The following is a 15,196-nucleotide window of genomic DNA, read 5'->3' as shown; positions in this document are numbered from 1 at the left end:
CACGCAGCCATGAGAGCCTGCGCATCACTATACCTTGGGCCGCAGCACGAGATGCCACGTCACAGGTGTCAAAAATCCCCCTGGACAGGAACTTTCTGCACGCCTTCAGCTGCCTGACCACCTCCTGATATGGCCTGGACTGCTCCGGCGGGAGCTTATCGACCAGGTCCGCCAGCTGTTGCACATTGGTCCGCATGTGGATGCTCATATAGAGCAGGTAAGATTGGATGCGGGTCACGAGCATGGAGGATTGGTAGGCCTTCCTCCCAAATGAGTCCAGAGTGCGAGACTCCCGCCCCGGGGGCGCCGAGGCGGTATCCCTCGAACTCCGTGCCCTCTTGAGAGCAGAATCCACGACCGCTGAGTCATGGGGCAACTGGGGCCGCATGAGCTCTGGGTCAGAGTGGATCCTGTACTGGGACTCTGCTTTCTTGGGAATGGTGGGGTTAGTTAGTGGTCGCACCCAGTTCCGAAGCAGCGTCTCCTTCAGGACATTGTGCAGCGGTACCGTGGAGGACTCTCTAGGTGGTGATGGATAGTCGAGGACCTCGAGCATCTCGGCCCTCGGCTCTTCCACAGAGACCACGGGAAAGGGAATGCTTATAGACATATCCCGCACAAAGGAGGCAAAGGAGAGACTCTCAGGAGGTGAGAGCTTCCTCTCCGGTGACGGCGTGGGGTCCGAGGGAAGGCCCGTAGACTCCTCTGAGGAGAAATATCTCGGGTCCTCCTCTTCCCCCCACGAGTCCTCATCCTCGGTATCGGACATTAGCTCATGTAGCTGAGTCCGGTACCGGGCCCGGCTCGACGTCGAGGCACCGAGGTCTCGGTGTCGTCGAGCGGTGGACTCCCGCGCCGGCGGGGACGGAGCTCCCTCCATCGACGTCGACGGGGACTCCACCTGCGTGGCGGTCGAGACCGGCACCGCAAGCGGCGGCGGTGTCGACAGCCCCGGCGCCGGGCTAGAGCTCGCCGGCGCCACAGTCATCGGCGCCGGGGGCGCAAGCACCCCCGACGCCGGCACAGCCTGGCGCATCAGCCCTTCCAGGATCCCCGGAAGGATGGCTCTGAGGCACTCGTCCAGGCCCGCTGCCGGGAAAGGCGGTGGGGCCGGTAAGGGTGTCGGTGCCAGAAGCTGCTGGGGGCCAGGAGACGGCACCGAGGTGCCGGAACCCCGACGCGTCGGTACCTCCACCACCGACGGAGATCTCTCCTCTCTGCGATGACGCTTCGGCGTCGACTCCTCTTCAGGGTGCACCGAGGGCTCCCGGTGACGGCGCTTCTTATCTTTTTTCCGGTGTACGTCACCGGCGCCGGAGGGCATGGAGGAGGAGGAGGTCGATCCCCCTCGGTCTCGAGGTACCGGGTCCGACAGGGTTCGGTCCCGTGGCTCACGAGCTGAGGGAGTGACCGGGGCCGACTGCCCACGCGGCCTCTCAACCCCACTCTCACCGGCGGACCGGCGGGCCGAAGGGACCTGTTCTCCTGGGGTCGCTGCCATCGGTGCCGATGTCTCGGGCATCGATACCGGTACCGAAGACCCGGCCTTCGATACCGATGCCGTCGAGGTCGACGTCGAGGGGCCGGCGCAAGTTCCAAAAAGACGGTCCCGCAGAACTTGCCTCGCAACCTGAGTCCGTTTCCGGAGACCGAGACACAGCGCGCACGACTTGAGATTGTGCTCCGGCCCGAGGCACTGGAGGCACCAAGCGTGGGTGTCGGTCTGCGAGATCGGCCGGCCGCAGCGACCACACTTTTTAAATCCACTCGGGACCTTCGAGGACATCGACGGAAAAATCGCGTCGGCGAAGTCAAAGTCGGCAATGGTGGCTAAAATCACACCACGAAAAAATTAGCCGACCGAGCGGCCACTAGGCCGCAATGAGGCGTCCCCGCTGGAAGCGAGGGAAAAGGGGAGCGCGTGCTCCACACGCGCGAAAATCTTTTTTTTTTTTTTTTTTTTTTAACAATACAAAGAAAGAAAAGAAAGAGGAACCGAACGGGAATCCAAAGCAACGATCCGCGTAAACGCGGTCGAAAAATCCGGCGGCTGAACGGAGAGAGAGGCAATTGCACAACTCTCTCCAGTCGCGGAAAAAAAGTAACTGGCGGGAGCGGTCGCGCACGGGCGGGAAGACGGCCGCGCAAGCGCGGTGGGCGTGCCCTGCGTGCCGACCGTCCCGCGAAGCTTCTTCCGGTTGGTGGGGGCTGCCGCGGACGTCAACCCAGTCGTGAGAACAAGCAGCCTGCTTGTCCTCGGAGAAACCCTTAAGTCTGAATCACTGGCAGTATATGGAGAAAGCCAGTGAGTGATCAGGAGTTATCTGTCACTACAGCAACAATGGCAGCACAGCATGCTGTCCCCCATCTCATCCATGATGCATATAAGTAAACAAATGTTCTATTAGGAAAATATTCAGATTTAAAGGTTGTAAATATTTACAAGAAGCAATTTAGGATGCTCCAGAACTCGCCAATTCATTTCCATTTAGGAGCCAGCCCCCACCCCACAAAAATTTGCATTTAGGAGCCACACTAAAAAATTTCACAGCCAGCAGTACCAGCTCTAACTGAAGTTTGGAAGGGCACTTCATTAGTACCCAATTTACTAAGGCTGTTTTCCCATGCTCTGTTCCTCTAACTGAAGTTTGGAAGGGCACTTCATTAGTACCCAATTTACTAAGGCTGTTTTCCCATGCTCTGTTCTATGTATCAGAACCTTAATGTACCACTGCACGGGCAGAAGCCAGCGTCTTCCCTCCACCCCCAAAGTGTTCCATCAGCAGCATAGGATCATCCTCCTTAAAGCTGTGCCTGAGGTATTTGCTTCTTGGCTTCACCTACCACTATAGTCCTGCCCTCAGCCAGTCTTGCCTCTCTCATCTCCTCCCTCCTGCCCTCCGCCAGTCTGCCTCTTATCTCTCCCCAGTACTCTCAACTCCTTCATTCACTAGTTGCCCCCAACCAGCTAATCAGCCCTTCCCCTTTCTTTTACACAGCTGTTTTCTTTGAATCCTTCTTTCCAACTGCACTGTGCTGCTGGACTCACAGTATTACTACTATTTATCATTTCTATAGCGCTACTAGATGTATGCAAATTTGAGCTGCACAGTGCTGGCAAAGCTGCTAGATCTCAATTTAAAACCTCATAAGATCTTCTACCATGCGGCTCAAATTCACTGCAAGCTCAGTAGCTATGGTGTGAACATTGCCTCCTATCCCAAGACTAATTTTCTCAGGAGGACCTTTGCCAAAAGCTTTCTGAAAAGCTAGATACACTACATCAAGGCTCACCTTTACTATGTTCATTCATGCCTTCAAAGACAAAGCAAATTAGTGAGGCTACCATGATGTTTTGATGGCCTGGGGGGTTTGGCAGGTTAAGGATCCCTTCATCTGGTGGAGCTTCTCACAGCTACTCCAATGGTGTTTTGCTGCTGGGTGGGCCTGAAGTAAAAGTAGACAGGCCCAAGCCCTTCCAGGGATACCCATGACTATGTGCCTTTGTTATAATATAGCATTGTTCATTACATATGTTCTGATTATCTTTTACAGGATGTTCATAACACGCCTGATAATGGAGCCTTGCTGGTGTATTCTCAGTAAAAGAATTTAAATATAGTTCATAGTTAAATAGATATTTCATGATTGGCAGTATATCAAAGTGGTTTACAAAAAGTAATAAAGGGGATACTGACAACTATGAGGATCAGGGAGGTAAAGTTACAATAGAGGATTATACATTAAGCAAAATTGGGTCATTCCATGCCACTTCAACCTAAATTTGGAAACCTCCCCACCTCACCATGTCAGAAACTGATAATCTAACAAAGCAGTGGGTAAAAAAACCAGGAGTTCCAGAGTGAAGATGAACCAAACTTTATTAATCAGTATATTGACTCAACAATGTTGTGTTTCGGCCAAAGGGCCTACATCAGGAGTCTTAAAAAAGACCTTTGTTCTGAAGCGTGAGCCAGATCACTTGCATGAGCCCAATATACTGATTAATAAAGTTTGGTTCATCCTCACTCTGGAACTACTGGTTTTTTACCCACTGCTTTGTTGTATTGTGACTATCCGTGGGATTTCATCGAGTTCTCCACATTTGTGGATTCTCTACTAGAAACTGATAATCTACCAGAATGGAGAGTAATACATAAGATGAACAACTACAAAACTTTTAGACTTCTAACTTCAATGGTTTGAGATATTGGCTTTTTATCCAACTGGAGGGGTGGGTCAGCATAGTTCACGGCCGACAAAGTTTGGGCACCTTTTAGGTTTTAACTGCCATAAATGGGCCCCATTTATTAAGCCACACTACAGGCACACTAGCATTATTAGCATGTGTTAAAAATTTGTACATGCTATTGTTAGACACACCCATAGGACTATATGGGTGTCTAGCACTAGCGCACACCAATTTTTAGCGCAAGTTAAAAAACGCTAGCACACCTTAGTAAACAGGGCCCCAATTCTTGTATATCATAGAGGCAATACATATTTCTATTTTTTATTTTAATACTATTAAAAAAGGTCCGTTTCTGAAAGAAATGAAACAGGCGCTAGCAAGGTTTTGCTCAGAGTGTGTACGTTTGATAGTGTGTGAGAGTGACTATGTGAGAGAGAGAGTGAATGTGCAAGTGTGTGTGTGACAAAGAGAGAGTGAGAGTGAGACTGGGTGCGAGTGTCTGTGAGAGAGCACGTGTGTGTGTGTGAGATTGAGAGAGTGTGCCAGGGTCCCCCCTCCCTCCGAGTTCCAGGGTTATCATCCCCCTCCCTCCAAGTTTCAGGGTCCCCCCCTTCCCTCCAAATTTTAAAAGTCATCTTCACTTACCAAGTCAGAGTTACAGCGGAAGGCAGCAGTGGTAAAAGGCGTGCAGGCTCGGCCCTTCTCTCTCAGCTGTGGTCCCGCCCTCATTTCCTGTTTCCGCAAGGGCGAGACCACAACTGAGAGAGAGAGAAGGGCCGAGCCTTTAAAGTGCTAACTAGCGAGAAAGGGAAAGCCATCTTGAAGTATTGTAGACGTCTGGCTAAAAATTGTCAGCATATGTCAATAGCACTCTGTTCCTGAAGAAGCCACGTTTCTAGGCGAAACGGGTTCCCGTAGAACAGATAGTGATGAGTGCCCGGTCTTAACACACTATAAAGGAACAGATAGTGATGAGTGCCCGGTCTTAACACACTATAAAGCTAAGTGTTCTTCTTTTTTTGATATGCTGATGCGTTAACACTTTGATAAAAACATTTTGAAAAAACATTTGTAAAAAATATATATTGAAAGAAAATTTCTTTTGTGTTCACACATTTTCTTGTGTGTTCACACAGAATAATTTGGGGCGAAAAAATTTTATGAGCCTTGTTTTTCAAATGGAGTTTTTCTGCCCAGTGATTAAACTGTAGCGTGTGTTATAAGTCAATATAAGCTCTAACCACGCTCTAAACCCAGTGGCAATTTAGCCTACGGTTTCTGAGGGCTTTTCTCCATTTTTCAACAAATTAGCACCTATTGGTTAATTTTACTAGAGCGTTTTTCTTTGGTATTAGGTTACTGTTTCTGCTCTAGATCACTGCAGTTGTTCAGTTTGATTGTATTTAAATGAACCTATTTGATTTTCAGGTCAAAAACTAAAGTGCAAAGAAAGACTGCTCTTGGAACTGCAAATTATACACTGCTGCTGAGGTCCAATCTCCCTTGTGAGAAGAAGCAGCCGGGGTCAGCCTAGTGAAACAGTTACCTGCGATTATGCCTTCAACCAAGAGCAAAGCCTTTATCAATATCACCTCTAATGGACTGATTTTTCCCTCCACCCCTTCATGCCACTGTTTCAGCTGTCATCTAGGCAGTACTGGCAGCTCCTGACAACCCGTTAAATTTTCCATGGTAAATGTAGGAGCTGCTTCTGTGCATAATTGGGAAAACAGCTGTGCACTGCTTTGCATACACATTTGTATAGTAACTAGCTCATTGTAATAGCTTTGTACACAATTTTTGTTAGCTACTATAGTGATAGGAAAAGAGCTCTGAGCCACCGTTTCTGCACATCTCACTTTACTCCTTGCTCGCTAAACCGGCTAGAACCAGTGTAAAAATCATCACATTGCAGGCTGGTTAGGTTTTGTGCATCTGACTCTAAGTGATGGGGAGGAGGATGATATAGAATCTAGAGAAGGAATTAAGAAGTGCAAGAGGGTGTGGAAAAGTTCATAATAGCAGTTTAATTCTGTTAACAGAAACCGAAAGACAGGATGATGAGGTCTTTTAAAGTCCATTCACACCTGCAGTAAGGCATGAAGCCATTACCCACTCAGAGGCAGATGCACTAAACTTTAATGAGCCTATAACGACCCTCCAACGAGGAAATTTTGATCCATTGCATGCAAAGGGCTTTTACCGAGGAAGCTAGCAGCTAACGAAAACGGAATGCAGATAAGCAATTTCTGTACAAACCCCATTGAAACGAGATGCACTAAGCTTTTCCCGATTGCCTTAACGCAGAAAAAAGGCAGGAAATCTAACGAGAGGTTAGGACAGCTCTGTGCCAGGAAAAATCGTAAAGTGAAAAAACAAACTGTGAGCCAATCCCAGCGCATTAGCAGAGCTAAAAGCGCTGTGATTGGTCAAAAGGACGTTGCATTACATATGTCCAAGAGCTGTGTTTAAGCTTAAAGAAAACGTGTCATAAACCACATCAAATAAAAAAAGGATCGGGAGGGGGCAAGGGCGCTCATCAGGAGCGTCCTGTATGGACAGCCTTGCCCCCCCCCCCCCCCCCCCGCTGCTCCCCACTGTCCGCCACTTCCCGCCACGAAAAAGCGAAATTCTAGCAGCCCCGGTCCCCCTCCCTTCCTGTTCTTCTGTTTTGCAAAAGCTAGCTCCGCCTCCCATAATTCCTCCGCCCTGTGCACCCCCCTGCTGCTCCCCACATTCCATCGCTTTGCCCCGCACCACGAAAAAGCGAGATTCTAGCAGCCCCGGTCCCCTTGCCTTCCTGTTCTTGTGTTTTGCAAAAGCTAACTCCGCCTCCCATCATTCTTCCGCCCCGTGCCCCGCCACACCCCCTGAGGTCGACTATGCCGCTCCCCCCTCCCTATTACCGACCCGAGCAGCGCCTCTCACCTCTTTCTGAAGGCGCTGCATGGGCAGGAAGATCTGTTGTTGGTCGCAGAGTCTTCATGACGTCTCTTCTTCCCTGGCCTAGGCCCGCCTCCTTCTGACGTAAGTAACCTACGTTGGTTACCTACGTCAGAAGGAGGCGGGCCTAGGCCAGGGAAGAAGAGACGTCATGAAGACTCTGCGACCAACAACAGATCTTCCTGCCCGTGCAGCGCCTTCAGAAAGAGGTGAGAGGCGCTGCTCGGGTCGGTAATAGGGAGGGGGGTCTCGGTGGAGGGGGGGGGGAGTGGCATAGTCGACCTCATGGGGTGCAGCGGGGCACGGGGCGGAAGAATGACGGGAGGCGGAGTTAACTTTTGCAAAACACAAGAACAGGAAGGGAGGGGGAGCGGGGCTGCTAGAATTTTGCTTTTTCGTAGGGGGGGAAGCGGCAGAAAGTGGGGAGCAGCAGGGGGGGGGGAGGGGCAAGGGCGACCATACAGGACGCTCCGGACGAGGGCCCTTGCCCTCGCCTGATCCTTTGGTTTTGTATTTGCTGACCGGGTAGCCACGTGTATGTGTTGTGGCTTTTTTTTGTTTGTTTGTTTGTTTGTTTTGACGTATGCAGCATGCGCAGAGCAGGCAGCAAAACGCTTGGCTGCTCTGCGCATGCTTTAGGGGCCGATTATGGACGGGGATTACGATTTTTTGATACATTGAACTTTTCAATACCGCACCAGGTATGTGTGACTCGATTTCTTGGTGCATTCTTCGTTTTTTTAAAAATCGTTAGGGACTTTTACGATTTAGATTTTTTAACGTTTGGTTGATGCATCTGCCTCTCAGACCCATTCATTCAGATCAAAGTTCTTGGGGAGTATCCTGGGGATCACCATTATCATTTAGATGCTTTTTCTATTTAATGGCACATTTTACCTCCAAACCAGTGGTGTAGCAATGGGGGCAACGTTTGTGCCCTCAATTGCAAATCTGTATACGACTTCTTTTGAAAAACAATGGATAGAGACATCACCATTTAAAGAACTCATACACCACTGGTGGATGTTTATAGATGTCTTTATGTTGTGGAAAGGAATAGCTGAAGAGTTACAACAATTTATAAGATGGTTAAACAGCAGTAATGATAATATTTAATTCACTGATCCTCATTCTTCTACACGGATTCATTACCTTGATGTCGAGATCTCATTAAAGGACAAACACTTTTTTTTTACAAAAACTTTTGAAAATAAATGACAGAAATACATTTTTTTTTTTTTTTTTTTTGTACACAATTTGAGTTGTCATCCAACTAATTTGAAGAACAGCTTGCCACTGTCGCAGATGCTTAGAATACTGAGAAAAGCATGCATAAAAAGCAAGTCAAAGACTTAAATCAATAAATTGAAGGACAGGGGGTACTCAAAGAAAACACTCAGAAAGGCTTATAAAAAGAGCCAAATACAATAATAGAGAGCTTTTATTATCTGGCTTGTGTCCAAAGATAAGAGTCTGCAAAAAAAGAGAGGGTCCAATAGCACACAAAATACAGCAACAAAAAAAAGCACAAAGGGCCTCCAGAACTGGAGCAATTGCACAGTCTTTATTGCGAATGCCCCAACACGGGCCGGCCATATTTCGGCGCTCAACAGCACCTGCCTCAGGGGTCTACAAATACTTACTACAGACCACATGCTACTCACCTTCTTCCACCACTAGCTGCAGTCAGGTCATTTTCAATAAAGACTGTACCACTGTTTCAGTTCCGGAGGCCCTTTTGTGCTTTTTTTCATTACAAAGATAGTCTGACAGTACGTGCACAATGGTGATGAAATACACAGCTAGTAGCTCTGATATTGCCAAGATGGTGAGAAATCGTTGGAAGATCATGCAGTCAAACCTTACTTTTCAAGATGTCAATCTGAGAATTGCCTTTGCGAGAGGTAACAATTTGAAAGAAAGTCCTGCAGATTTACAGGTTACACTGTGAATTAACAATTGAAAAAAAAAAATCACTGGCCACTTTAGATGTGGCACTTGTCAGATCTGCAAGACCACATTACAAATAAAAATTTTTGATGAGATCAAAAAATGTACACACTGCATCACTGAAACCAATTGTTTGACGGACCATGTGGTTTACGTGATCCACGGTCCATGCCGGAAGTTATACGTAGGAAAGACAACAAGATCATTTAAAGTCAGAATGTTAGAACATAGATAAACATTAGAAGAATGAATAGGAAAGAGACTTTGGGCGAACAGTGAATCTTAATGAAACACTCATTTGAAGACCTCAGATGCTGTGTTTCAAAATACAACCGACAAGAGGAGGAAATCGTAAATTAATGTTGCAGTGGATAGAAGCAAAGTGGGCATTTGAGCTTAAGTCTTTAGAACCAGAAGGATTAAATAATATGATTGACTGCCATGCATTCTATTAAATCGGAGTAATAAAAAAGAATATTAAATCATGTTCTATTTTTTTAAGATCCCACTGGTAATTATGTGATGACAGCATTCTATTTAAATGACTAAGTTGGCGTGCGACATAATGGTGCCATTTTGAAGGATTCTGATGAAACTGGAAGAATGTGAACTGTAGGTTTAGCAATCAAACTTTGTAAGATATGACAATTTTGTTGAACTCATATTTTTTTATCTTTTTAGATAAAATTTCTGGTAATGACAAGCAGCACAAGTTCCTGAAGACCATAAGATGGGTGGCCCCGTTGAACATTACAGGGCATATTTACTAAGGCGCATTAGAATTTTTAATGCGCCTTTAAAGTTAAGGCGCATTAAACACTAACACGCCTATACATTCCTATGGGCGCATTAGCGTTTAACACGCATAGACCATTTACGTGTTAAAACCACTAACTTGCCTATAGCGCACCTTAGTAAACATAGGCGCAAGTGCTGTTTTATTAATGAAATCGTTGATTTGAACACTTTAAATCACCTTCTTGATTTAAAAATATTTTTGATGCACTGTAAATGATGGCATTGAAAAAATATTTAAATAAAGGAGTTTTTGAGCCTGATGATTGAAGGATCATTATCTGATTGGTTTCTGAGGTGTCTCTTTCTCCTTTAAATAAACTATATTTTGCTTTAAGTTTGGCATTAACTAGTGCTTATGGAATTCGTCCCCAATCCAGTATATTGCAATACGGTTTTATTTATGCATGGGAGGGGGCAGTTACAGATTAGATTTAAGAAAGATGGGGGGCAGTGTGGGATTTGGAGAAGCAGTTTGAGAAGATGAAAGTCCTAACTGCTATGTTTCTAACCTATAGAAGCTGGGACTGTTTCTCCTGTAATAAATGCACTGGGACATGGGCAGGCTTTCTCTGGAACTTTCTCTGGCCCATTTTTGTGTCCTTTCACCGTTTTCACTGCCATGCCATGCTTCATCCCATTGAACTTGTTGGAGAATTATTCCCCCCCCACCCCCCCAAGGCAGACATTTGACCTCTTCTGTACAATTCTTTCCATGTAACATGTATCTAGTGGATCCTCCAGCTCTCCTCCAATCAAACAAAAGCCAACAGATCTGGCTAGTTTTGTCTTTGCAATCAAAACAAAAACCAGCTATGTCCAGCTGTCTTATTTACTGTGGAAGTTAGGAGGATCAGGTTTGTATGCATTTCCCTTATCCAGCTTCACCTTTTACTAAATAAAGATTTTAAGATGGAAAGATCTAGAACTTGTTCTCTTTCAGGTGTGGCCCCTAAGCTGCAAAACATTTTTGTCATACAAGTGAACTCATGCTCATGTTTAGTCCTATATAGGCAACATGGTCACCTGAGAGGGCAGAATTACAATTTAATAAAAACCATGAATTTGAGCCTTAGGGACTATGATGTTTCTGGACTGGTTGCTGGGCATGCCACACAGTACGATTTAGCTCTGTTTTTACTCTATTTAATGCCAAGGGCAGACTGACCATTCAGGTAACCGGGCAGTGCCCGAGGGCCTAGTACCTCCTCCCCACATCTTTCTCCCTGGGTCCGGCGCTCTCCTGTCTCACCCCCCCCCCCCCCCAATTTACCTCAAAAAGTCCCTTTCTCCATACAGGGCCCCGGCTGCTTGCTACAGCCTACCCCTTTCTGAGATAACTTCCTGCTTCAGCAAGGATGGACCATAGCCAGGGCCCTTTATGGAGAAAGGCACTGTTCAGGTAAATGCGATGGGCGAAAGCCATTTCCAGGAACAGAGAGGAGATGGGAAAAATGTTGCACCATCTCTGCTCTCCTTCCTTCGGATCCATCCAGGGGAGAGAGAAATGAATGAGAGAGACGTTGCATAGTGGGGAAGGACAAGAAATATGCTGGATCTGAGGAGGTGGGAGAGAAGTGGGACCCAGGGGAGTCCAGGACCCTCTTATTGAAGGGGGGGGGGGGGGGGGGGGATCCAGATCCCTCTAAGTCCACCACCTTAGTTCTTACACCACTACAATCTGGATAATATTCTAACAAAATGCCCTCACAGAAATAATGATTTTGTGTAACGACATTTCCATACCTTCCCACTTCTTCCATCTAAGTAGGATGGAAGAAGTGGGAAGGTATGGAAATGTCGTTACACAAAACCTCTAGTAGTGGTTAAGTAGACCCTCTTCCACCTGACACTGAAATAGTAGTCATAGTTAAAGTACAAAAAAAAGGTATTTAAAAGGTTTATCGTTAAGTATTTCAAGACCTGCTTTCATATAAAGTTTACTTAGGATAAGCAGTGGCGTATAGCAGAACTCACAAAACTAGCAAAACAAGCACGTGCCCTTGTTTTCTTCAGAAGACGCAACGCAACTTGACCCTCGCAGAGTATCAGAAGTAAACGGGGTGCGGCGTTGACCTCGTCTGCAGGGCACGCTGGGATTGGGAAAGCAAGCAAGCTTGATCACTTCGACTTCATTTCACCGCGCGTGCTAGTTTTTCGCGACCAGTGGACTATCCAAGGAGGTTTAACAGACCTCCTTAGGACTATCCATCCCAAATGGTCACTTGCTTGCCAGCCGGACTGCTGGGAAATACAATCCTGAACACTCCCATCAGCGTTCGCTTCCCCTTGTTCCCCATGCATAAGCGCTGAAAGACTTCATCTCCCAATGTTCCCCGCGCGTGCAGCCTCACAAAGCCTGGCTGCTTATGTACCTTCTCGCAGCCGCTTTCATATCCTGCACGGCCATGTGTTTTCCCAGATACATTTCCCTCCCTTCTTCACCCACCACTCACCAGGTCTCCTGGTTGCTGAATTTCTTGGTTACTACCTTGCCCAGTTCTGACCCAAGCCGGTCTGCAATTTTCTGCGACAGATCCTGGTGAGAACTACCACTGAAGATCTTTATGTTCGGCATCTCCGTTCCCAAACGAATTGTTGAAAATATTAAAATTAAAGAAAAAAATAAAATAAAAACAGCCAAAACCAATACCCCAGTACCTTCCGTCACGAAATCAGCTACAACAGCTTTACTATCATAAAAGCAGACTTTCTCTGCAGAAGAAAAATAACGGTTTCAGCAAAGAAGCGCCCTAAGCTACACTGCCATCTTCCCCCTCCCTTGCCAGGCAGCGCCGCGCAGCTTGTAATACTGTGGTGCTTACCTAGCCTACTGAGATTTAGGGGTGGGATACTTGGCAAAGTGTCGCCTAGATATGAAAGCGAATTGGTTGGTTATAACAATCATCTGCGGGCGCGTTATCCTCCTATTGGGTGATGAGGGAGACGTCCTGCAGTGGAGGTAGGTTGTCAGTTTGCCGGCGAAATGTGGGCCTTAAGGTTAGTTGTTAGGGTGAGGAGAAAGGCAGAAAGCACGTAGAAGAAGCAGTGGTAGTGACTGAGCAGCAGGGTTAGCTGTTACTGAGTAGTTGAATGGTACAGTTGTAATGCATCTTTTCCTTGGAAGAAATTATTTCTCTAGTTTAATTTTTAAATTTAAATTTTAAAAAAGTTAACATTAAAAAAATGCAGTTTATTGGATGTTTCCATTAAAACTTTTTACCAATGACATAGCAACAACACCTAACATTTTGAATGGGCCCACAGTTAATATGGGTGGTGGGCCTTCTAAAACTCCCTCCCCTTTGGCCTGCTCTGTCCACCCCATCCAGTATTTGTCCCCTGCCCATGGCCTGATAGCCCCTGATCTGCTTCAGCATTTTCGCTATCACAGCAGTGATGCTCATCTGCTGCTTGCGCCAGCTTTGAAGTCTTCGCTCAGACAAGGAAGATGTTTTATGACAGCCAGGAGATGGTATGACATTAAAAAGTCGAACCAGAAGTGCATGGGTAAATCAAAATATAAATATCAGAACAAAAAAAATTTGTTACTGGTAATATGTAAACCCCTCCCCCACTCCTGGGTTTAGGTGGCGGGCCAAATGTGTTCTGGTTCAGCTTTTCAATGTAGCTCTGGCCAAGTGGCACAAACACATCACCCATCAAACATATAAACGGCAAGTGACCGTACTCACTTGCAAATGCGCAGTACAGACTTCCCTCTCTGTCCCGCCCTCACGTCAAGACGTCATGACGTCAGAGGGCGGAACAGAGAGGGAAACGAGTCAAATTGTCGGACGCCGCCATTGCCGCCTAGAAAGGAACTTCGCATGAAACAACCTCCACCCTCCCCCCCATCCCCACCGCCGCTCCCGCCCCACTCCGTATCGGGCCCCCTGCACTGACCTGACAGCGCCTCTCACCTCTGTGTGGAAGCGCTGCAGGCAGCAGCAGAGCGATCTGCTGCTGCCTGTAGTGCTTGCACACGGAGGTGAGAGGCACTGTCAAGTCAGTGCAGGGGGCCCGGCACGGAGGGGGGAGGGAGCGGTGGCGATGAGGGTAGCTGGTCATGGGGGAAGGGGGAGGATCGGTGGACAGGGTGAGGCCAGGGGAGAAATGAGGGCTGCAATACTCGCCCGTTTTTACGGGCTTAACGGCTAGTAAGTACATAAGTAATGCCACACTGGGAAAAGACCAAGGGTCCATCGAGCCCAGCATCCTGTCCACAACAGCGGCCAATCCAGGCCAAGGGCCCAGAAGCGGAGAGAGGACACAAATAAAACTAGTGAGATGGAATTAGTTAAAAGTTTTTTTATTGAACACGTTTGCTTTCAATTAAATAATTTAATGAATTTTATCAATCACACTAAAGGATATTACCCTTAATCCTTAGGAATACTAAACTTCCCTTTCACTTACATCAGTAACTATTAACTCCTTCCCTGGTTAACTGAAGTGCTATTAACACTTGTTTCCTTACGTTGGTACAGGATCTCTCCAGCAGATAATCAACCTCCCCCCTGATATAACAACAGATCAGATAAGTATTAATCTAATTTGTTCAATTTATAATAAAACATGCAACAAAAAAACTAGCAAAAGTCAACTTTCAAGAATTGATTCTTAGTGGTCTTTTCCTTTTCAGGTTTCTCATCTATCAAACAGGTAAGTGTATATTTTTCTTTTATTCTTTGATAGTCAGTCTTTTGTGTAGTTTTCAATGTCAACCTCAGTTCACTTAACTTTTGTTCCCGCTCTCTTGTAATCTTCTGTTCTTCGCCTTTCTTGAATCGGTGGGTACCATATTTTCACTGTCAGCTGAAATCAGGAACCTGGTCCGGGTACCTACTATCCTATGCTTTAAAACCCTAAATCCTAACTAATAACACTGGTCAAGTAGCCCCTTTTCACAAAACCTATAGATCATTTCCCTGACTAGCTTTCCCAATAAACAAAATATATAATTATTTATCCCTATCCTAATCCCACCCACAAGATATTTCATTAGGAAGATTTAATATATAAAAATCTTTTATATTTTCAACATCAAAATTTACATCACTGAAATCTATCAAGATAACAGCATACACTGCTGTCAGAGAGGTATTTCAATTGCAAATTACCTCAAAATACCAATCAGGGTCAGGAAAAAATTATTTTAAAAATTTCTCTCATTTGCCAAAAATGTACCATCACAGCTTGTGCAGCAATTTAAGCTTAATCACAACGTCAAACCAACTACAGTGGTGTGATTTATTCCAGTGCTGTGCTGCATAAGTTCCAGCTTTGTCACTCTTAGTCAAACCTGTCCCAACA

General features: G+C 46.3%; 1 protein-coding gene across 1 annotated transcript in view; it reads right to left on the bottom strand.

Moving 5' to 3' along the window:
- PRPS1 (phosphoribosyl pyrophosphate synthetase 1) overlaps positions 1 to 12,701 on the bottom strand; it is a 46,522-nt gene extending 33,821 nt beyond the window's left edge. Inside the window, exon 1 of the mRNA XM_030209266.1 lies at positions 12,337 to 12,701. Coding sequence (XP_030065126.1) covers positions 12,337 to 12,458 — 122 coding nt within the window. The 5' untranslated portion in view covers positions 12,459 to 12,701. The remainder of the gene's footprint in view (positions 1 to 12,336) is intronic.
- Between the last annotated feature and the right edge of the window lie 2,495 nt (positions 12,702 to 15,196).

This window comes from Microcaecilia unicolor, chromosome 7, assembly GCF_901765095.1.
Source record: "Microcaecilia unicolor chromosome 7, aMicUni1.1, whole genome shotgun sequence".
NCBI lineage: Eukaryota > Metazoa > Chordata > Amphibia > Gymnophiona > Siphonopidae > Microcaecilia > Microcaecilia unicolor.
This window is presented reverse-complemented; position numbering and strand designations above follow the sequence as displayed.